Source organism: Letharia lupina (genome assembly GCF_014066315.1).
Source record: "Letharia lupina isolate WasteWater1 chromosome Unknown contig_10, whole genome shotgun sequence".
NCBI lineage: Eukaryota > Fungi > Ascomycota > Lecanoromycetes > Lecanorales > Parmeliaceae > Letharia > Letharia lupina.
In genome coordinates this window covers 1,352,902-1,376,709 of record NW_023502979.1, presented here as the reverse complement: position 1 = coordinate 1,376,709, position 23,808 = coordinate 1,352,902, and the positions used below count along the sequence as shown (strand labels likewise).

Here is a 23,808-nt window from a genome sequence, read left to right as displayed (position 1 = left end):
CGATAAAAATATATATATTTTAAAAAGAAAATACTTTTATTAATATATTCTATTACTAAGGCGATATTAATAGACTTACTCTTATAGAATAAATTAAAAAAGTTAATATTATCTAAATTAAATTAATTAACTCTATTATTATTATTATCGCTATTTTCGACTAATTCTAATTTATCTAATAACTCTAAATCTTTTAAAGATTTAGATAAATCTAATATAATACGAAATTCTACTATTATAACTCGTAGTTTAGCGAGTTATACTTTTATAAATTCTTATATTATAATAATAGATAGTTGAGATTTAATTAATTAATTATAGATAGCTTTATTTACTAATATAGTAGCGAATCTTACTCGCGTAATTAACTTAATAAATAAGAAGACAGATCGTAATAATATAGATATATTATCTATCGAGGGAGACTTATAATATCTAAAGAAGTATTAAATAGCTAACGTAGCTTTAAAGTTTATTATATAATTATTGAAGGCTTTAATAAAATATCGAAGTAATAAGATGTCGATATTTTAATATATAGAAAAGAGCTCTTCTAATATTTACTTAGATCTTATAACTATTAACTTCGAATATATATAAATAATTATAATATAATAAGTAGTAATTACTATCTTATAAGAAATCTCTTAAACTCGATCGATATCTTCTATAAATACTTAAATTTAATATATAATATATATAAGATTGCTAGCAAAATAAAGAGTAGTTAAAATACTTTTAAAAGCTAGAATAATAGTAGCTATAGTGTCTAAAGAGATAATAGAAACTAGCTTAATATAGCTATTAATAATAATATAATCTAAATTAATCTAAAAAAGACGTTATTTAGAGAAAGAGGTTTAAATTAATATTAATATTAGTAAGATATTAGATCTACTTATAAGTATAAACTATTAATACTTATAAATAATTAGAATATTACTATTATATTATTATAAATTAAGTTATAATATAAAAAGAAGATATATTCTTACTATCTAGAAATCTGCTTTAATAGAGAATACTTGAAGACGCTAATATATATTTGGTCTAGGCTCTCTAAGCCTCTTAGATCTAGCAGAAATAGCTCTATTAAAGACTTCTATAAAAGGCTTCCGTAATATTATATTAAGAGAGATTAGTTTAATTAAATCGTAAAAGTAGTAATAGTAAAAAACTTAGTAATTAAGGCCTCGAAAAAGATTAAAATACGCTATATTTAAGAATTAGTCGAATTAGAGTCTAATTATTAATATACTTATTAAGTTTTAATTATCGCTATTACTATATTATTATCGATTTTAAAATTTATTTATACTCTTATTTAAAAGAAATTTAAGTAAAATTATAATAACGATATTATTCTAGCTAGTTTATATAATATAGATATATAGATTTTATAGAGTATAAGATCTTATTAACGTAAATATAATATCGTTTTTATTTCGAATAATAGCTCTAGCGAACGCCTTAGAGTTATAAATTAATATATCGAGAAATAACTATTAATATATCTTAAAAAGCGCTCTATATTATATCTAGACGAGTTAGTATATATACTCTTCGACGAATTTAATCTTATTATTAATAAGAGTATTATTTAAAGAGCTTTATAACGTCTCGATTAATTTTATAAGCGAATAAGAAGAATAGCTAGTTAATATAATATCTTTTTATATATTAGCTAATTCGCTATATTAATTAATTAGCGAGTTAATTAATTAATCTTTCTAGATAAATTAATAACTTATAAATAAACTAATAAGTATTCTCTTATCTCTTATATTAATTAGATATTAAATTTAATAGACGATAAGAAATATAATTAGATATTTCTAGATATAAGATTATAAATTAGTAAAGAGTTTAAGCGATTAAAGAGATAAAGTCTACTATCGACGTTTATTATATAAAACTATCTATTATAAATTATTCTCTAGAGCTCCATTACGTAAGAGATCTTTATCGACTTTATATAAGATTATATACTTTCTTATTATAATAGCTTTAATAGAAGTAAGTCTCTTTTAATTATTATATATAATAATATCTCGATATATTACTATTCTAAGCTTATTCGTATATATTATAATATAAGCGTCTTATTAAAGTATTTACCCCTATACTCGTCTAATCTTAATTTAATCGAAATCTTATTTTCGATTTTTAAGACGTAGATTAAGAGATATTAAGATTTAGTTATTCTATACTTTAACGATAAACGATATAATAATTTTCTAGATCTAGCTATTTAGATATAGGAGGATAGATATAATACGAGTAATCTCTTTCGAAGAAGTAATATATTCTATAGATCGTAGAATAAAATAAATATAGCGAAAGAATAATCTAATAATAAGAATTTAGCTATTTATACTATATAATCTTTCTTATTATTAAATAATATCTTATCTTAATTTAATTTACTCTCGAATTCTTTCTTCTCTTATAGCTATATATCGAAGTCTTTAGTCTTAATAGTAATTATAATATACCTTACTATAGAGATTAAAGATATATAAATATATAATAAGACGTAAGTGAGTTACTTTTTACGCTTAAACGCCTTTATATTATTAGTTAAGTTACGTCTAATACTCGATTTAATATCTAATTTCTTCTATTTATACTCGAAATTATCGCCTTTCTATTTCTAGATATAATAAAATTTATAATACTTATTTAATAGCTTTCTCTTTATATTCTTTAAAGCCCTTTAATTATATAATATGATTTTTAGCTTTATATCTTTAATAAAGTCTTTTAAATTAATATATATCGAATTATTAGCCCTTTACTATAAAGTAATAAAAGTTATTATTATCTTATAATTATAAACTTAGTTAATTAAGCGTTAAGGGGCGTAATAGCTATATATAGCGAGTTCGGCTTTAAAACGTAAGAATCGAATATCTATAAGGCTATTAATAGAATTCGATAAAGGTATAAGCGTAGAAAGTTAAATAATTATTATCGAAGAAGTAATAGTAGAAGCTAGTATACGATTTTCCTTCTCTCTTTTATTCCTCTTCTTATAAATATTATTCTTTAGATTATTCTTTAGCTTACGCTATATAATTATTGCTATATTTATAAATAATTAATTAATAATAAGTCTATCGATTTAATTCTCTAGAATAACTATAGATTAACTAATTAGATTCTAAGAGATAATAAGATAATATCTATAAAAGTCTTTAAAGTAATTAATATAGTAGATCGATTTAGAATAGTTTTAACTATTATAATTCTTCTTAAAATACTTTTAGCGAGTGTGAATATTACATCTAATAGCAAAAATAGAATTAATCTTATTCTTCGTAATCTATACGCTAAGTAGTTATTTAATAGAATATAAGCTTATTAAAATATCGATAAAGTCTATAAATCTACTACTTTAAGTTCTGTTACTATAAATAATTATTAGAGAAATTATTTTAGTAGTAGTAGGCTTCTTTTCGATAATATTAGACTTATTATAAGTATAATAATATATTAAATTAAGCTAAAGCTCTTTTCTATATTTTTAATTATATAATTTCTTAAGAATCGTATCTAAAATCTATTTATACTCGCTAGAACGAGTTTTTTAGATATTAAAATACTTCTATTTAATAGTAGTAAGAGAGTTATATAATAAAGTTATAATAAGAAAAACTCGATAATATAATATATATCTAAGGGATATTACTAGAAGATAATAAATAACTATATTATAATTTGAATATATGGTATAAAAGATATTAATTATTCTATATATCTATAGAGTAGATATATGCGATATTAAGTTATATTAGTATTATTTTATTAGATAACTCTAATATATCGTAATAATATACTCGTAAAGAATAAAAAAAAAGATATATTCTCGTAGCTATATCTCTAAATAGCTATATTAATTATACGCCGTTTATATATTTATATATCTATCCTTAGTCTATAGTCTTTATATTCTTCGTAAATTAAATATAATTAAGCGAAAAAAATAAAAAGAGAGATAAGAAGAGAGATAAGAGGAGTAGCGAAAACTAATATATAGCTAAAATAAGAGAAAGATTCTTTATAATTATATATAGTAGCTTAATATAGAATTATAAAGAGTACGTTAATTTAAATAAAACTATTACTATTAGCGATACTTTATTTCTTTATAATATTCTTTATAGTTTTCTTTATAATATTCTCTATATTTATCTATTATAATAGTCTATACTTTTATTTCTACTCTTACTATATCGACTTTAATATTATAATTAACTACTTTTACTATAATTATAATAATTTAAATCGCTTATTAATTATCTTATTAAGTATATCTTTTATAAACTTAATAATAAAGCGAATTTACTTTACTAAGAAGCTAAGAATAAAATTATTAAATATTATTATAATAATATCGAGTAATCTAGTAAAAGAATTAATATAAACGATATAATATAGGGACTTATAGAACTATAAGTATTAATATAGAAGCGTATTTAATATTAAGATAGATAGAATTCTAGAGAAGAAGTAGATAATTAATATGAAAGCGAAATAAACTTAATAGACGTCTATTAAATAATCTTTAAATATTACTATTATATTATTAGAAGATAATATAACTATATTATAATTTGATATATAATATAAAAGATATTTATTATTCTATGTGCCTATAGAGTAGATATATGCGATATTAAGTTACGCTAGTATTATCTTATTAGATAGCTCTAATATATTATAATAGATATAGTATATTTACGATCTTTACTATTCTAATTAACTAATAATAGATATAATAATAAAGATTTATTATTTAGCTAATATCTCTTAATCTTAATATTAAATATAATCTTTTCGCTCTTTTAGAATAACTTTATATTAAGTTTATATAGTATAATTTTCTTCTTCGGAGATGACTTTCACTTTCCCGCCCTTCTCTCTCTCCCTCCAACACGCCTGATTTGCTTGACAAAGTATCTAAGGTAAACAAGGTATCTATTCCATGAGATTAAGGGTGAGCGAGGCTTGTGGAAGGGGCCAGCATGCTGATAATAATTGAGGGGTTATCGTCTCAGGTTACCCAGAATCGCTGACCGTGCGGCGATGCTGCATGTACTGCCATCAGATATCATGGCCGCTCACTCCGTCTCCTTTTCTACTTCCTCCCTCTTTCAATCCTTTCGCGAATCTTCTTTCTTTGCCTCTTGAGCTTCCACTGTCCTTTTTGATTGGTCTATTTGCTTTTGGTCACTCTTTCGCTGTTCGAATACCACGGTCATTACCTTGTCATCAAGCCTTCAATTCTTCTCCTTCATTTACAATCAGGCAGTGCCTGTGAATACATCATTTGTCCCTCAAGGGAAATTTCGTTTCACCGTTCTAAATCAACATGGTCAATCCTGTTGTTCTCACTCTTTGTTTAGCTCTTCAAGCGCTGGCCCGTCCGCAAGGCCCTTGGCAAGGTCTCCCGCAGGTTCGCCCTCAAGGTCCATGGAGCCAGTACAACCAACATGGACAATGGAACCATCATTACGTCCCAACAACGTCCTCGACATCGGCATACGCTCAAATTTCATCCTCTTCGAAGGCGCAAGCCCAGAAGAGCGAAAGCACTACGAGCTACCGCACTGGCTCTTTCACAACTTCTGGTTCCGCATATCCTTCCGGGACTGGAATCTCCTTTGGGACAAGGACAGCCGTGGGAACGGGCTATATTCCTGGGACAAGCCTAGCCTCGGTCCAATCATCGCCTACTGCGGTGGTCACATTCTCCAGTGAGACATCTACAGCATCCACTATCAGTACCTTTGGCTTCACTGCGGCATCCAAGCAGATCTCGACGCCAGTCGGAGCATCCGTCGCCACAACTGCGGCCTCGTCGAACAGCCCAACAAGTACCGAATTCGTGAGAGGTGTCAACATTGGAGGCTGGGTAAGTATATTCGGAGTCCACATCTCCTCTTCTATACTAAGCATTGAGTCTTGAGGCATGTCCTGGGTATGTTCCGTCTCTAGGCATGCTCTGAGGCTCGATATACACTCTTCGACAAGCAATACTGACTCTGGTTATTCAAATCAGCTACTTGTTGAAAAGTTCATGAATGGTGATGACCTATTTACCGGAAACGGAGAAGACGCGGTCGATCAGTGGACGTTAGATCAAACCAGTGGAGCCGCCGCTGCTCTGCAGAAACACTGGGTGTGTACACCTTTCGTAGCAGATCCTTCCTAATATGGACCACTTTACGGGTTGCCAAACACAACCCGCGAGAAAAGGCTCCTAATAGCCGTTCCAGCTGTCTTAGTCCTCGAATTTTTGCCTCTAAGAAGTACTGACTGTGAAACTTCTGCAGGACACTTATTTCACCGAGGCAGACGTTCAAACTCTTAAGGGTTACGGCATCAACGCCCTCAGAATCCCTATTGGCTTTTGGTACGTACATTTCTTATTCGTCTTCCCTAGAAGCGAATGTCTCTTCCCAGCCCCAGATAAGTCTCATGGCTTATGCTTTAACCTTACAGAGGGAACGCTGACCCCGGATTGTGTGTAGGGCTTATGACAATACTGGCACACCATATGTTTCTTACGGGATTGGACAGGGGGCAGATTCTTACCTCGAAAAGGCGATAGGATGGGCTCAAACTGCAGGCCTTAGGGTCTGGGTCGATTGCCATGGTAGCCCGGGCGGTCAGAACGGGTGGGTATCATTCCTCTCTTCTTTCCAAGACTAGCTGCAATTCGATCTCTGACGCCTAATTCCGCTAACGTCAAACCTAGGTACGATAATTCTGGTCACAAAGGAGACGTCGAGTGGCAACAAGGCGACAACCTCGCCAAATCGATTGCGGTTTTAACTACCATGGCCCTAAAATATGGCTCCAAAGAGTACAGTGACACTGTCATGGGTATAGAGCTTGTCAACGAACCGATATCGTGGGGTAATAACACCCTCAGTACCACCCAAACATGGGCTCAAGAGGCGTATCATGCTGTCAAAGCCAATTCTACCAATGAGAATCTGATGGTAGTCATGCATGACGCGTTTGCCCCTAACGGTCCAAGCGATTGGACCACCATTGCCAAGTCTCTAGGCCCAAGAGGAGTCTTTGGAATCGACACACATATGTATCAAACTCTTGTTGCTGCAGACATCGCTCTTACACAAGCTGAGCACATCACTACAGCGTGTCAACGAGGCATGGCACTCAGTAGCGCAAATGCATTAGCTCCGGTCTACGTGGGCGAATGGTCTTCCACGACGAATGCCTGTATCAATCCCGACGGAACCAGTACAGCTGGCACTTGCAGTACTGAAGGATGTGTATGTGTGACTGACCCAATGGATACGTGGACGGATGTAGTGGTGGAGGAAGTCAGGAAATTCGTGGAAGCACAACTTGAAAGCTTCGAGGCTAGCACGAGTGGTTATATGCTCTGGAGCTGGGCAGGTAGGGTTGCCCTCATAAATTTAGGTAGTAAATATCAAAAAGCTGACCGCTTCGATAGATGATGATATGGGGACGTGGTCCATCAAAGACGGGATTAATAAGGTACGTACATTTCGGAGCGGTTTCTTCTTCATCGGTAGTAAGATCGAGTCACGAGACATGTCTCGGGAGCAAAAGGACCTTTTCCACTCCCATGACCTGTCCTGCAAGTCCAATCTCTGCCTTGAATAGGCTTCGCTGACTCCGAAATCTGCTCTGCGTAGGGAATTATTCCAACCCCATTAGATGACCCAAGTCAACGCAAATATCCAGGACAGTGCAGCTCTTGACTCTCTTGTGAAAACACAAGGCGGGTGTTGAGATGTGGCTGATCAGCGGATCTGAGATCTCACTATATTCATTGTGTAAATATGTTGCCAAAATAGCCGCCAATATTTAGTAAAAACATGGGCTACCTTCGTGAACTGTAACTGGCGCCTTAGCATCGATCGAAGTACTTGCCGCCAACCGGTTTGGGCAATCTGGACAGTGCTGGGTGCTGAGCCTTTATGCTGCTCTTAATTTGGTATTCTAGCCTGCTGTGTTGGTGCCCTCGACACTCTTGTGAATCAAGTCCATACCATTTGATCCAGGTCCAGATCCAGCAGACGACCGCGAAAATCTTCTTCCTTACGCAGGCTTGGTCACATCCACAGACCGACTCTTTGGAACGCGTCTATGTTTGATTCTGGCGCTTCCAACTATTGTCCTCCTCAACACTGCCTCAGTTGACCTACGTCTTCGCATCTCTTCCTTTCCCATTCCACTCTTCTCACCAGCACCATGGAACGCAACCATTTTGATAGGCTTTCCGCCGAGCTTATCACGCCAATACTGCTTGAGCTTCCCACCACTCAAACTCTCTACTCGCTGATACGAGCCTCGCCCAAAGCTTATCAAGTCTTTTTGGCGTCAAAAGAAACAATCCTCATCTCACTTATGCGCCGAAGGATCAGACCTGCAGCATTCATCGATGCTTTGGCGGCTGTGCAAGCCTCGCAACTCAAAGACGTAGGCCCGGACCGAAAGGCTGTCCTGGCTTTTCTGCGAACTTATGAGAACAAGAGACACAAAACTGTTGAACAAAAAGGGCAGCACTATTCACTACCTATAGCGGTGCCCTTGTGCCAGCTGTACCAATCCACGCAGTACTTCATCGAGGATCTGACTAGTCGGTCGAATTGCTACCTTCGTCGATGCAGAGACACCGCATCAGTTCAGAACCACACCTCGCCACAAGATGGTTGCATTGTCCTACCGAAATCCAACGGCCTCTGGAGAAGCCATCCTATAGACCGAGACCACTGCTATGCCCCTCTTTCCGATGTGGAGGAGGGCCGCCTTCAGCGAGCGTTCTTTCGGTACGAATTGTACACAAATATCTTTAGTTCGGACATGGAGTACAGCGGAGAAAAATTGTGGGAACTTCCGTCAGATTCCCACTTCTTCTTGGAAAATTATCAGCAGTGGGAGATCGAGGAGCTAGCTTGCGTCGAAGATTACCGCTGCTCCCTGCTCTCCAACTCTTTCGATCGGATCGAATCCAGTTTCGTAGGCATCCAGTTGCCTGAGCCGCCATTGGAACCTGCGGCAATCACCAGTTTTCGATCCTACGAGCGGTCAGCGGCGTTACGTGAAGCCAAATTCCAGATCCATAGCCTATACCCGGATTACCTATCGAATTTGAGCTTACCGTTCTTACACCATGCTCTCCAACTCGACCGTTTGAATATGCAGCGGGAGATGTCTTCTCATATCTATTACGACGGGCAGAAGCGTTCTCTATCAACTGCATTGGAAGGATTTTGGAAAGAGATGTCCCGCGAAGATAGCAATCTGATTCACAATTACATTCACGCAGTTGCCCGCAATAACCTTTTCCCATTTAAAGACACCATTGATGGATCAAACGAAGGTTGGCTTTGCGTGTATGGTAATACTCATTTCGTTTCTCCGCACGGAATTCGACACACTACACGAAGCCTTGGTTACGCTTTTTGGGATAGTAAGCGCTTGAGAAATTCTGGTTTCGTGGGTCCAGGGTATGTTTAAGGAGTCTGCGCTGTGTTTCAAAGCTAAATTTCTATTGCAGACTGGTCGGAATTGAGGCACGCTGTCAAATAAAGAAGAACGTATGGCCGTCAACTACTGCACCATTAGTCTGACCTTCCGTGGAGGTAGAAGGTACTCCACGATATGTTATACCTCCAAGGGAGCAGCTTCGTGAATCGGACGTAGAAGATGCTTTGAGGAGCGTGCAAGAGCAAGCCTATACGGGGAATGGAGCCGCACGGGGGAAGACGTCTAGTTGGGGTCAAAGCATGCCTATGTCGGCTTTGAAGGCGTAGCTTATGGTCTACATTGTACAATATTCCGAGGGTGCCTATCAGACAAATAGACCGGAGAGTAGTGGTAGAATTGCAAAGTAAAGTCTCCATTGATGTGACCAGACCTATGGTTGTCTTGTTCCTAGTGCTTTTCCTTCCCAACTATACTGAACGCACCAAAAGATGTTCCAAAGAAATCTGGTAAGCTTGTTTTGGGCTATGAATTAAGCATAGCATACATATTAGAGCTTCATTATAGACATCTATCATGGTGATGGTGAGAGTAGATAGGTAACTACAACTTGGGCTGCAGCAGATCCTATGATCTTCGTCTTCAACTCCAAAGCTTCATCCTCTCTTCGTCCAGGTTTTCGCGCAACATGCGCATAGCCTGCCTACAATTCAACCCTGAGCTAGGCAGGCTTCCTGAGAACATCGCCCGCGCCAACGCCCTACTGGAGGCAGCATCTCCGCAAAACATTGACCTACTAGTTCTTCCCGAGCTCGCTTTCACAGGTACTACCTCTTCACCTCGTCATGTTCTATTCCGAGCCAATGTTCATCCCACTGATTACTAGACAGGGTACAACTACCCTTCCTTCTCGTCCATATTGCCCCACCTCGAACCCACTGCCTCTGGTCCCTCCACAAATTGGGCCAGGGCGACCGCCAGCCGTCTCAATTGCATTGTCACAGTCGGCTACCCCGAGCTCTGCACCCCACCCCCTGCTTCCAGCACAAAGACTCAAGACCTCTCGCCTGCCGGGGAAGCCATAGCCTACAATTCCACAGTCACTGTCTCCCCCACCAGCCAAATTTTGGCCCATTACCGCAAGACGCATCTTTACTACACGGATGAAACATGGGCTCAAGAATCACCGTCAGGATGGCTCTCAACCTCTTTGACATTCGCTCCTAAGACTTGCCCAGAGCGGGGTGTACGGGCGAATTTTGGCATATGCATGGACCTGAACCCACACAAATTCGAGGCTCCGTGGGAAGCGTATGAGTTTGCATCTCACGCTCTGGCTTCTGGGTCGGAGTTGCTTGTACTCTCAATGGCCTGGCTGACAGGGTTGGATGCCTTAGAGTTGGCTGCTCATGCAGAGGAACCGGATTTATCTACATTGAGCTATTGGGTGGGAAGGCTGAAACCGCTTGTGGAAGCGGAGAAGGAAGTGATTGCAGTGTTCGGGAACAGATGCGGGCAAGAAGCGGGCAAGAACCCACTAGGCGTTGAGGAGGGCGTGAGGTATGCTGGAAGTTCCTGGATTGGGAAAGTAGGAAACGGGGTTGTCAAGATCTGGGACATTATGGGAAGAGCGGAAGAGGGTGTCGTTGTTGCAGATACGGAGAAGGAGCCGAAGTGGGCTCTACGGTTGCAATCCCGTGATAAAGAGCTCGCAGAATGAGACCGAGGTCATCCATTTGCTCCTTTACGGGTTCCATTAGACTTCCAAAAGGGGCGTGACCGAGGATATTACGCACCTTGAGCAATTACAACGGCCTTCCGCAGCAGGTTCCTCAGAAACACTGTTCGCGAAATTAGCAAACTAGGGACTTCGTGAAGCCAGACTGAGTGTCATAAAGGCGTAGGGTCGTTGGCGTCGCCATGAACAAATATTGATAACGGCCATTTCAGGCCTCGGATACCAGCATACAAATTCACAATCCTACATGATCCTGATTCCGACCTAGCAACTAGATTGCCTTCCAATACGAAGCAATCTTCAGCGACAACACAACATGACCGGAACGCAATCAGCAGCAGCGACCGACGAAGGGTCTCCAAAGCAGGAGAGCGCCGATGAGCAAACCCCGTAAGTTATCTGGATTCTGGCCAAGGCCTTCTTCGAACAACGCTAATCGATACCAAGATTCCTTTATGACACCATGGTGGTCGTGCTCGTCGGTCCCGAAAAGCAACGCTTTGAAATACACAAGGGCCTCATCTGCAGTCGATCCGACTTCTTTAAGGCAGCATTCACCGGTAACTTCAAGGAGGCCGACGATGGAACACTCACGCTTCCTGAGGAGGATCCTGCGACCTTCAAGTACTTCGTCTATTGGCTGTACACCGGCAGTCTCAGAGGTTTTAATTACTCAAAGTCGCTCAATCCATCTCTGAAGGAGTTGACAAAAAAAGTGCGCTCAGAAGTGATATTTCGAAAGTTGCTACATGCAGAAAATCTCCCACTCACTAATCCACACCGAAAGTTGTGGGAACATGCTAACTATCGCGACCTTCCATTCGCTTCTCTCATTGCTCTGTACATTCTGGCCGACGCACTTCAGGTTCCACGCTTGAAAGATGCTGGCATTACGGCATTGGTTGAGGTCTACGGTTTCAGCTCTACTTTTAAAGACCATTGCAAGATGTACTGGGCAGCGGATGGGCCGGATGATGTGGGAGGACCTATGGAAGGCATAAACATGGCCTGGGAGACCTTGCCGAAAGAGTCCAAACTCTGTCAACTACTTCTGCACCTTCTCTGCGACAACACCGCCGGCATCTACGACGATGGAGATGGTATAAGCTACCATCCAGGTTTTGTGCTGGCTATGGGCAATTTGTTTGCTTACCGGTGGCTGAATGATCTCCCCCCAACCGACTGGACCAAAACAGGAGCTATCTGCTCTTTTCACGAGCACGAGGGAGCTAGCTGCGATCTGACTGAAGATTACTTGGAGGATAGAAGAGCGATGGCGCGGGAATGACTAGGACTTGGCTAGCCGGCGTTTTCCTGCGGTCTCGGTTTCCATCACGGTGAACAGGACGTTGTGAACGGGGTACGTTTAGAGCATCGAGAACGAATGACTTGCGCCAGGCGAGATGCCAGAGAACAATGGCAGCAGTGCGATACAGATCCTCAAGACATAGACAATAGCAGCTCTTCAATGAAACACCAATCGCTTTCCGTCCATCCGTGACACATCCAGACGGTTCCATACCCAAAAACGAACCATTAAAACGACAGAGACCAGCACCCAAACCATCTACCCTTTCCAACAGCTCCCTCTTATCCCTAGCGAACGAACCTCCGAAAAGCGAAGACACGCCAGCTTCACGGGCCCTCGTCAACACCACCAGCGCCACGTTCCTGCACCCTTCTTTCCCGTTATCGCACGAACCCGAGTTCCGGGATCATAACCATGTATGTAGCCAAAGCCACCGATCCTTTCTTCATCCGCAGCTACCAGGTCCACCCAGCCCTTTGCTAGCACCCCCACGCCACGGTCAATGGACCACGTCGTCCCACCTCGTTAAGCAACAACGGATGGCCAAAACGGCACCGAAATCAATCGACTCTTGCGCATGGGAAGGAAACGCCAGCTTCAGCCCCGGATGCGGATCATCGTTCCGCCAATCCGGGCACGGCGTCGCACGTCAGTGGGGCAAGACTCGGGGCACCATGGCCTCCAAGAACGCGGGCAGGAATTCTTGGCCATGCGGACTACAAGTAGCTCTCTATACCGGCCGGTCTACAACTTGTCAACACCTGCTACGGAGCTCGAACTTTACGGCCGCTTATCTAACGGGATGATGGACGGAGAGGGACGTCGAGGTGGCTGAGATCGGGTAGATTTCCATCGGGGGGTTAGAAGCGGAGGCGGTGGTAGGTCACGGTTCGGATGGATGGACGGATTCGAGCTTCGACAGTGTGTGGTGCAGCTCAAGCGAGCTGTTCGGGCCTTCATTTCTCGATCCGGAGTCTCGCATTGACACCCAAGAAGATCTAACGGTACTCTACATAAAAGCGCGGCCCTTGGCATATCACACTCTTTGCGCCATCGCTATGCAAAATTCCAGGTGCACCTTCCAAAGCGTGCACGATTTTTTCCTCCTTCAAAGTTCAATCGCATCCTCCGCACTCGAGCCCGCCTGCTTCTGCGTCTGCGCCTCCGCCGCTTGCTGTTTCAGATGATGTGCAGGTCGAGATGGACCACTCATGAACCCATTCGTCTGCGTTTGCCTCTCCAAGGCTGCGAATCCCCTCGGCGCCGTTCCGACCTGCTCTCGCTGTTGACCTGATGGAAGAGGCGTAGCCACTTCCTTCTGCTTCCCCTTCCCTACCAAACTCATCCCCATCCCTTCGCCATCCCAAAAGCCCTTCGGCAGAAGGGCTTTGTCGCCCATAGCTCTCAACCTAAGCTCCGTTCTCGAAGGTGTCGTCCCTCGTTCCCTAATTTCCCTGAGTTTACGCTGTGCCGTTGTCTCGTTGTTAGGCGGGAAATTTTCGGGTTGAGGTGTCATACTCTTCTCGATACTTTGTCGTTCGGATCTACACCATTGCTCTGACTCTGCCAATGCTTCGCGGACAGAACGTATCTGCGCAAAGAGCTCTTCGTCGTCATCATCCACTGATCTTGAAACTCTACTTGAACTGGGCTGATTCTGTGTATCTGGTTGAGAGACGGATAGTCGCGTGCCATAGCTGGGAGGAGGGCTTAATAAAGTTGTCTCCAACGAGCTCTCGACTTCATCAATTTCCATCTTATCCCCCGTTCGCTTCTTCGTTGACGGTATAACGGGAGTGTCTGGATCGATGCCAAGAGCCTTGAGCTGGAAATAGTCTGTACGTGTTGTGTCTGATCTAGCCTTGGGAGCTAGGCGACGGGCTTGCTTCATGAGTATGTCGTTGAGAAGCGACCCATCCTTTACCTTCGAGACATCCATTCGGGACTTGTAAGGCGGACGTGTCATAGGATGTGGAGGAGCAGACATGGTCGAGTCCCCAATAGTGCGGGATCTCTTGTGATGAATTTTCGTACGCCTTGGAGTGCCTTGATCAACGCTTCTAGTGGGGTCTTCTCGTTTGCGTTTTGTCCCTGTGGAGTTCTCTAGTTGGCTTTGCTCATTGTCGAAATCTGCAGGTAAGCTCTGTCGCTTCTGCAGCGGAGTCAGGGGTGGTGGCATCATGTTTTCAGGGTGACTTTGTTGCCCAATTGGGCTTTTTGAGCCTCCCATACTCGATGCGAGCGAGGAGAGTGAAGAATCACGATCATTGTGCTTTTGGCGCTCGGCCTTGACGGAATTCTGGATCGACTTCGCAAAATCCCTTCGTCGTTGTTTGGCTTTGCGCATGAGACTCATATTCCAAGCATTGGCTTTCCACCTCTTAAAAAATTTCTTGGCCAACAAGATAGCACGACATTCCCCTACTCCCAATCAGCATTCGCTCACCACACCGAGACCCAGATGGCGAAACTGACTTGATTCCTTCCAAGACGATTCGTCGTCGAATTGAGTAATCGAGGCCTTGATAATAGGTCCGACAGTGAATTCAATGAAATGCTGTATGATTCCATTATCTTCAAGCAACAAATTTCTGGAGAGTTTGTCTAAAGCTACAGATCTTGGATCTAGTCGCGAAGGGGCGGAGGTTGATTTTTTCTGGCTAGGTTGAGATCCTGAAGACTTAATCAATGTCGAGCCGGGAAAAGCTCGTGAATTCGAAGTGGTAGGCTCTGATACTGAGGTCGGCCTTTGGATTTCTGCGAAACGTCTGGTGAAGGGCGAAGAAAGAGGCGACTGAAAGGTAGGAGCGGTAGATGAAGGAAAGATTGAGGAGGGTTGTGAAGACCTCAAATTGGATTGAGATTCTGGCGTTTCCAGCAGAGTATCGTTGGATGGAGGAAATTTGAGAGGTGCTACTGGATGGAGATTTGTCTCTTTGGTGAGTGAACCTGACGGTGGGAATAGATCGAAAGGAGTTGATTTGGGGGCCAGTAGAGCCGTAGAAGTCGGAAGCTTGATTGCCGCATCTTTCTGCTGTGGAGCCGAAATGTTGGGAGTCTTTTCTTCCGAGGTTTGCAACGGGTTGGCCTTGCTATCGTGGGCCTTTGGCTCTATTCCGGCTGATTCGAACAATGGAGAGGTTCCAAACGAAAAGACAGGGGAAGCTGACGAGGCTGCTGGTTGATCAAAAATACCATTTGGTTTCGGAGGTACAGCTGCTTCATTTGAGGTTGGTGCTTTTTCGGCGACGGCCTTCGTTGGTTCTGGGGTCGTCGTAGCAGGAAATTTGGCTGAGGGTTGACCAAAAGTGGTTTTCTTTTCCACAGGTGGAGCAAATGGTGAAAGCACAGAGCTGTTGCTGTTTCCTTCTGTCTTGGGAGCCGACTGTGAGGGAAAGAAACTGAATTTGGGGGTTTCTTTGCTGCCCAAAATACTAGGGGTGCCTTTGGACTCCCCGGCTTTGATCGTGTCTGCATTTGGGGGAAATTTGAATTTAGGGGGTTCTTTGCTCTCGAAAGGATTATGAGCTGCTTGATTAGTAGGGTTGGAGTTGAAATCAAAAACAGGTGTCGAGTTGGACTGGATCTGCGTCCTGCTAGGCTTGCCAAAAGTTGCCGCGGCTGAAAAGGGGTTCGACTGGGCAGGAGCTGCGGATGCGGTTGATTTCGGATCGAAAGGCGTTGCTGTAGCGTTGAGCTGAGGAGCCTTGCCATTGACATCCCGAATCTTCTGCGGACTTCCAGATCTCGACTGGGATGATGTGCTTTCATCATCGGACTCGCCAACGAAAAGAGATTCGCTATTCGCCATAGAAGCAGTATCGGCATCTGAAGCTACTTCAATGAATCCTTGCGATTGTGCTTGAGCAGCACTTAATCCGTTGATCACGGCTGGTAAGTTTCGACCGAGCCGTTTTGATTCCACCAATCTTATGGAGAATTTGTGACTCTCCCAAGCATCGTCACCTAGAAGAGGTTTGCAAATGATCGAGGTATGTAAAGTGCGAGGACTAACCTATATCGTCCATCACTGATCCAACATCTATGAACTCAGTGCCATCCTCTTTCTTGTGTATAACAACGTTGTTGAACCTGAAATACTTGTGCGTCTCACTCTCATCATCAAAACCGAGAGCTTCCGCCAGATCTTCTAGTGTCCAGTCATCCATTCTCGTTTGACCAAGTCGTTTTGCCCTGTACGCCTTCGAGATAGCTTGCAGTGCTGTTCTTCGCACAAGCCCAAAGTATATCTCTGCAACGCATGCCATCATGTAGGAAACCGCGTTCGACTGCACTAACTTCCAGAAGCCTCCGGTATTTGCTTGCGCGGTTAGGAATTGAGTACGCGGCCGTAAGGGTCCTTGTTCGTCTGACGTATTCCCAGCCGCAGCATACAGCTTGAGCGCGATCTGAACCCGTGGATCCTTAAGTATAGGTCTTGGCAAATTCTGTGCGCGGTCCTCCAAGTCTGGTCGTTGGTCTTGGATCTCAAAGATGATGCAGTAGGCCCGGAATTCGGCTTCATTGAGCGAGTTTAACTTGTGCCGGCTGTCATCGTAGTAATACATTAGAGAGAGCAGGGTGTTGTTCAGCTGCTCGCGTTCTTGGTGATGGTCGAAGCCAGTGCCCGAAGATTTTGACAGCTGGTGTAAGGACAGAATGTGGAAGCGTGCGATGCGCTCAAAGCAATCAATAGCAATTCGTAAGTCATCTACCTTTGTGACTTGTTGGATGGAGAAGTCGTTCCGGATGCCTCGCGTACGGTCCCATACGAATTTGTGCACTTTGTGAAGAGGCTCTGGTCCACCAATGACATCGTTGATGAGATAATCTAAAGTCTTTTGGAGAACAGCTGGGGGTCTAATATCAGATGGAAGTTGCTCGTCGTAGCCAGCTGCAGATCGTCGAAACCTCTTGACCATAATCTCTTCGGAGGGCACCATGGTGTCCGAATCCGACGACGGTGATATCTATGCCAAAGATCAGCACCATTATCCCTGTGTGACCTGCTACCTATCCTTGCCCATACCTTCTCGCTTCCATCGACCATGAGTTGTACAATTCTCTCGACACGCTCATATTCAGGGCACATATCTTGGCAAGTCCCCACTGGTGTGATGGCATGGGCCAGCGAAGTTGGCTTGTCCGGGTCCGCGAGAAAGCCATCTTTGATTGCATCTTTCCGTTCTTGTTCTCGATTTTGTTTGAGCTGTGGGCACGACGGAAGGCCAAATGTCACTATGTATGTCTTCGTGTTAGTAGTTGTAGGACGGAATACGTACCGTCTGATAGAGATCGCTCATGCGCTGCTTGTAGGTCCGGCTATCTTCCACGGCTGGGTTGCGCCAAGTCTCGCCCGACGGGTTCGACATTCTGCCTGCATGACTCTGGAACGCCGTGGAGAGGGAAGACGAGTTCGTCCATGACTTGTTGTGGTGGAGATCCTGATTGGGAGGTGGTTTGAGATGATGGGAGGATTGGCGGTCTGTTGTCGCATTGGTAGGCGCCCCCTTAAGAGGCTGCCTTTCTCTTCCCCCATGAGCAGCTGCTCTTGATCTAACGCCTGGCCGTGCATTTCCACGTCCTCTACTACCACTCCTGGAACGTGGCCCTTGAGGCGCTGACATTGCGCCAGTCGTCCAGCAGGTGACCACGCGGCAGAGTACATCAAGGTGCAATACTCGACGAGTGTTGATTTGAATGCGATGTTGACTCGCGTTGCGGAGAGACGAACGCTTTGATGCCGCCAAATGCGGAATGCTTGGTATGTCTTGGCAAGGCTGAACCTACGGAGCTTAAACGGCCCGAAGGCCTGATAATCCTGTTCAAAGAGTCTAACCGTACGCATTAATTACTGGTTCAATTGACGATGGTTGCTTGTGGATGGAGAGGCGATTATCATTGTACCGAAGTACATATCTACTCGTTGCTAGCTCAGGCGATGAAGAGGTGAAAAGCCATCACAAATAGATCAGCAGCTCCTAAAAGGCTTTACCTTCATTTCCATTCACCAACCTCACCAACTCATGATAGAAACCTTGCCCTTTCTACAGACAACATGTGCCATCACCCACTCTACTAGTTGATGACTCGTTCGAAGTGAACAATTATCTGCGACAGGCTCTCCAAATGCCCACAGCTTTACAGCTTCCCCTAACATCCGTCTCAACTCTTCACAATTGACAAGGAGCAGAAGTACAAAATGACGTACAACCTCTTCCCCTAGGTACCAAAATGCCGTCAATAACATTGCTCCCAAAGACACTGATGTCTATGCAAAGTCCAGTTCGAACGCGTCTATATCTTGGGTGAGCAGTGCTGTGATTCGTTCTTGTTGACCTCTCGTGCTGCTTGTTGGAGCCAAACCTACTGTCACCACCAAAACCTGGTATTCAACCTCTCCAGTGATTGGAAAATGTGTGGAGCCATTTCAAGCCTGTTGCATCTCTCGGCGTGTTATTCCACCTTGTACCTCTCTCTTTGGATTTTTCATTTAGCGCAAGTCAAAAGCACATGTGAAGGCGACTAAGTTAATTCTGGGCAGACTCGGGCCTTTGTAGAAGAGGAAAGCTTTAGAATTTCGGCTTGGGAATACCATATACTATTCGTGATTGGACAAGTCGGGAGGAGAACTGGAAACACTGTCACGAAGATGGGCCACAAATTTCCGTGCTCGACCGTTGAGACGTACAGAAATGTGTTCCACGTCATCAGATGCTGGGAGGTACGAATAATCGACGGTGGTATCTCCGAGCCTCAAAAGCAGACGAATGCAGAATAGGTAATGGAAGAGGTCTGTGACCCCCACTGACCACCATTGCCGCGGTGAGACACATAGGTAGATCGGAAAGTCAATCGAGTGGAGTAAGGTGTCCCAGGTTGTTATGTAGGGAGTAGACGCAGGATCGAATCGGTCGAGCATGGTGGCGCAAAGCCCCTTGCACAAGTTGACATGGATGGAAGACGAGCATGCACACTACTCAACTCCTACGGTAATCAAATCAATAACCTGCATCTGTCGGCGTGCATTTCCGCTCTGTTTTCCGGTTTCAGTGTGATCATTACTGGGTTTGGTATGGCATCAATCAGTGCCATTGATCACTGATGCATGATGATCATGCACCTCTCCTTCCTTGATAAGGTGATGGCCTAGCCCTGCAAGGTCTGTTGCTTTGCAGACTGAATGTGAGGTTATACCTAGCAAAGGCACCATCACCTGCATCGTGCATGTGCTCTAATCAGTGGTAGGGCATGATGCGAGACACCTAATTCATCAATTTCGCGGAGAGAGAAGGAGTAAGTGAAAGTGGGTCTTGCCGAGCCGAGAGCCGACCCAATGTAAATAGTACCCTGCATGGAAATCTGCACACCTTACTTTACGGAGTACCGCATACCAATTGTAGAACCGGCATACCAATTGTAGAACCGGCTAACGTCCCCTTTCATACCTCATCCAGCGTCACTTGTGCGTGCATGTGCTGTTAGAAAGCAGCAGGAGCAGGACTGTGAAAGACAGGTAGCAGAGCATTCCCACTCGTTTACGCCGTCTAGCGACAGAGAGAGGGGAGAAAGAGGAAAAGAGAAAAGGGGCGAATGCCTAAGGAGAGACGTGTTTTCATTTATCGTGACTTTAAGCTACCCAATACTTTTCACGCACTACCTATTCCAATGAAAGACAAGATGAAGCAAGGTACTCGTAAAAATAGGAAGAAGAAAAGGAAAAAAGGAAAAACCAGTCAACAGCCCATTGTCCCAACTGCCCTCTATGATCTTCAAAGTACCGTGATTCCAAAAAAGTTGTCATCCGTAGATAGTCGCTTTGTGAACCAGCGTCACGTATTAACAGTAGGGCGTGGCGTTTGGCGTATGGAGACGCTGGGGTAATCGAAATTCCAAATAAATATCCTCGAGGGTGAACAGAAGCGAAGCAATAAATATGAAATCGTAATTAGAATCCATCTTTGGTGGAACAATGAGCGACGCGAATCATATAGTCGTAAAAGTGCGGTCCGACAACTCCTAGCGAGCCTGCCGAGTCAAAAGAGCGTGGGTTAAATCGACCGTGAGAGGGAAAGATTCACATGACACAGTCAGAGCTGTTGTTGATCCTGGAAGACCGGCTCAAACTTGTGCTCGGCGTCCAACGAGGTATGGGGGCGGAAACCAGTGGGCAAGACTTGGTTTGCCAGAGCTGGATTACCACTGGATGGTGTGTTCAAACTCAAGGGCTCGTACCATGGCATACCGACTGCCTGTAGGTTGAGGCAGTGTTGTACGTCCTCGTCAACGCCTTGATGGTACGGTGGCATTCCAGTCTGGTTCCCATCATTCCAGATGTCCAATGGCAGGCCGCTGGAGAAATTTGCGCCGCTATAGCCATTGCTAAAGGAGCCATTCGTACATGGCAGAAGAGAGGTGCTGGGACCAGGGACGGCCGAATACATTGAAGATTCCGCTTGAGCGTTCCAGGGGTCGTCAGTCTGCCAGCTCGAGTAGTCGGTGTCTCTGGGGAAAGCTCCGACCAGGCCTGATGAAGACCCGGCAAACGCTGGGTGACGGGCGTGTTCCACCCTTGTTGCGACGGGCCCGGCTGGAGGGCTGCGGTTAAATGCTCCGTTCGGACGCATTGGATTTGCGACTACCTGAGAGGCAGTCGCTTCATGATCGTACTGGCGGCGTACGAATTCTTGGCTGGGGAAGCTCTGCATCCAGGAGCCAAAAAAGTTTGGGTGCGTAAAGACGGTAGGGTCTTGCGTTAGGTTTGCTGGTTGCGTACTCCAGTTTTCCTGGGCCGAGTTGTGGCGTTTTTGTTTTGGCGATGGCGAGTCATAGAAAGGCAGCCCATGCTGAATTGTGCGAGCTTTGCACAACCTAGGTTTAGGGGAACTCGCCTGTGGAGCAACCCTTTCAGACGACGAAGATGTCAGGTCTTCATCCTCGATTTGCACATTGATGCCCATTTTTGCAACAGGCGCATGACATGCTGTAGAGCTCATCACCTCTGGCTGAGGCTCTTTTTTGATCTGCTCGCGGGGTAGTCTTGAGGCCTTGACGGCTGACTTTGGTACCTTGCGAATTTTACATCGGGTTCTGAGCATCCGGACAGACACCAGAGTACTTCCATCTGACGCAGTATTAGCACACCACGAGTGCCACCAGGTTAGTGAAACTTACCAATTTCACCCGCCTCATATTTCATCTCCATAGCCCTCACTCGATATATTTCCTTAAGGCGTTCGACACATTGCGTGGTCCAGCGCCCTGGATACTCCAGATGAATACCCTTGGTGCTTTTCGCCATCTTGTCAAGAGTGAAAACGCCATCCTTGAAACCTTTATTTTGACTTCGGAGAAGGTGGACAAGTAGTAAAAGCCTTTCTGGATGGGAAATTAGCTCCAACATCGGGGCAAGCTCATAAGTAGACTGACCAGCTTTCTTCTCGTGATCTGGCTCTATGTGCCGACACGCTGGCTCTGTTTGCCGACGCGGTGACGCTGTAAACGCTTTCCAACCTTCATCGGAGGGCCAGTAATCTGGTTTGGTGAAGTGCCCTAAGTATCCATGCTCTGCCTGTGACTTCTCACTGGTAGACTTCTCACTGGTAGACTTCCCACCATTATAAGGGTGGGTAGTCTGCTTTCCTGGATGACAAAAGCGGATCCACAACTTCGAAATGTCCTTGCAGACAAGCTGGTTGATCGACCGGAAGGCAGGTTCGTAATAGCGAAGGAATACCTCGTCTATCCTGAACTGTTCCATTTCCGTTTCGGCACCTTCCAACTCATCGATTTCGTCCTCGGAGTCGGAGTCGGAGTCGTCCTCGGCGTTGTCCGCGTCCTCGTCCGCGTCCTCGTCATCGTTCTCGTTCTCGTCCACGGAGTCGGAGTTGCAACCTGATTTAATTGCGGCTCGGCGGTTTTCAGCAGGTCTCCGCTTTATGCGTGAAGCAGGAGTATGGGAGCTGGAGCCTTTCCTCTTCCTCTTCGTGGTCTGACTACGACGATCTGCAATTGGCAGGCTGCGAGCCTGTCCGCTTCCGGAAGCAGTTTCTTCCTGATCAAAATCTACGAGCGTGTCAGTGAGATTGCTCACCATTCACCACAGACCGTGTGAGGATACGGAAATGCTGACCTTCAACTGTATACACGGATGAGCGAGAAACTTGGCGTGTCAGGAGCTCCTCATCGTGAACTTCTTGGGGTTCCGGGCGCGTTGTGGTGGCCTGAAACACCTTGCCGGAGTCGAGACGGAACGTTATCTCACAGGCGTGGATGTTGCAGTGATCTATTAGAGCCTGTAGGGGAAGCTGGAGACTGTCGCATCAGCATTGATCAATCAATGAGCAGTATCGGTTACAGACCGTTGACAACGCATTCGAAGAACCTTCTGTGACTGGGAGGCGTGAAGTCCGATTTGCAGCATCATTGAATGAGTCGATGTTCGTCTTCGAAAGTGCCACAACTGGTCTGCAGGGACCCCTGTCCCCAAGTACTCGCTGGACCATGATGTCGAGTGCAATGGTCAGGCGACGTTCAGTGAAGTCCCTTGGGCAAAGGAATCGAAGCAAAGGTTGTAACGATTTTATGTTCGACGGTTTCTCTGGCGAGCTAAAGGCTCGAAAGAGTTTGTTGGACTTGTTCGGTACTGGATATGCTCGGGTTTTGTTGGTGCACCTAAAGCATACTGTATCTGTTAGTTGGAACATCGAGCAACAAGTGCAGTCCAATGATGATTTTCGGGCGAAGACCGAGATATGGAGCGAGCATCTCGCCGACGCGATACCATCCCAAGGCCCAGCCAGGAAAGACAGAGAGCATCGTTTGTGTTGGGAATAACAAGTAGCGAAGCAGCAGAGTTCCACATCAAGACCTAGTCTGTTGTTTTGCTGGCAGAGAAGTTCAAGAGCTCAAGATAGGAAGTAAATCGGAAAAGTAGAGGTAGAGCGGGACTAACCAAAACAGAGAGTCCACAAAAGATTTGTATAGTAATGTTTTGCGGGACGCCGGTTATTCCCAGCAAACGAATTACCATTGGCGTTTTAACAACCCCAACATCTGACGGTCGAAAGACATATTTGTGTGCAAAATGCAATCATGGAATTACCAGAGTTTGTCCAATAGTAGGAATAAGGGGAGAGAGCAGAGCTTGGATAAAGAGGAAGCAAATTGGGCGAGGAAAGCACTTGATATGCAAGCAAGATGAGCTGAGATTGCATCTCGATCAATTCGCAGCGATCTCAGATCCTTGAAACAACATCTGACTGAGGGC

General features: G+C 43.9%; 6 protein-coding genes across 6 annotated transcripts; 4 read left to right on the top strand and 2 right to left on the bottom strand.

The window, feature by feature from the left end:
• Positions 1–5,374: 5,374 nt before the first annotated feature.
• HO133_000388 (uncharacterized protein) lies at positions 5,375–7,763 on the top strand (the record flags this gene model as incomplete). Its single annotated transcript, XM_037291327.1, has 7 exons — positions 5,375–5,917; positions 6,065–6,184; positions 6,339–6,418; positions 6,537–6,683; positions 6,764–7,434; positions 7,463–7,536; positions 7,698–7,763. The coding sequence occupies 7 exons, from the start codon at positions 5,375–5,377 to the stop codon at positions 7,761–7,763; spliced, it is 1,701 nt and encodes a 566-aa protein (XP_037152762.1).
• Positions 7,764–8,256: 493 nt separating this feature from the next.
• On the top strand, positions 8,257–9,821 carry HO133_000387 (uncharacterized protein; the record flags this gene model as incomplete). The annotated part of the gene is made up of 2 exons (XM_037291326.1): positions 8,257–9,388; positions 9,655–9,821. 2 exons carry the CDS (start codon positions 8,257–8,259, stop codon positions 9,819–9,821), a joined length of 1,299 nt encoding a protein of 432 aa, XP_037152761.1.
• A 359-nt stretch (positions 9,822–10,180) lies between these two features.
• Positions 10,181–11,212, top strand: HO133_000386 (uncharacterized protein; the record flags this gene model as incomplete). Its single annotated transcript, XM_037291325.1, has 2 exons — positions 10,181–10,316; positions 10,383–11,212. 2 exons carry the CDS (start codon positions 10,181–10,183, stop codon positions 11,210–11,212), a joined length of 966 nt encoding a protein of 321 aa, XP_037152760.1.
• Positions 11,213–11,546: 334 nt separating this feature from the next.
• On the top strand, positions 11,547–12,518 carry HO133_000385 (uncharacterized protein; the record flags this gene model as incomplete). Its single annotated transcript, XM_037291324.1, has 2 exons — positions 11,547–11,620; positions 11,678–12,518. The coding sequence occupies 2 exons, from the start codon at positions 11,547–11,549 to the stop codon at positions 12,516–12,518; spliced, it is 915 nt and encodes a 304-aa protein (XP_037152759.1).
• Positions 12,519–13,647: 1,129 nt separating this feature from the next.
• Positions 13,648–18,166, bottom strand: HO133_000384 (uncharacterized protein; the record flags this gene model as incomplete). Its single annotated transcript, XM_037291323.1, has 5 exons — positions 13,648–14,960; positions 15,015–16,505; positions 16,555–17,509; positions 17,569–17,748; positions 17,822–18,166. The coding sequence occupies 5 exons, from the start codon at positions 18,164–18,166 to the stop codon at positions 13,648–13,650; spliced, it is 4,284 nt and encodes a 1,427-aa protein (XP_037152758.1).
• Positions 18,167–20,629: 2,463 nt separating this feature from the next.
• HO133_000383 (uncharacterized protein) lies at positions 20,630–23,044 on the bottom strand (the record flags this gene model as incomplete). The annotated part of the gene is made up of 4 exons (XM_037291322.1): positions 20,630–21,663; positions 21,714–22,604; positions 22,633–22,846; positions 22,901–23,044. The coding sequence occupies 4 exons, from the start codon at positions 23,042–23,044 to the stop codon at positions 20,630–20,632; spliced, it is 2,283 nt and encodes a 760-aa protein (XP_037152757.1).
• Between the last annotated feature and the right edge of the window lie 764 nt (positions 23,045–23,808).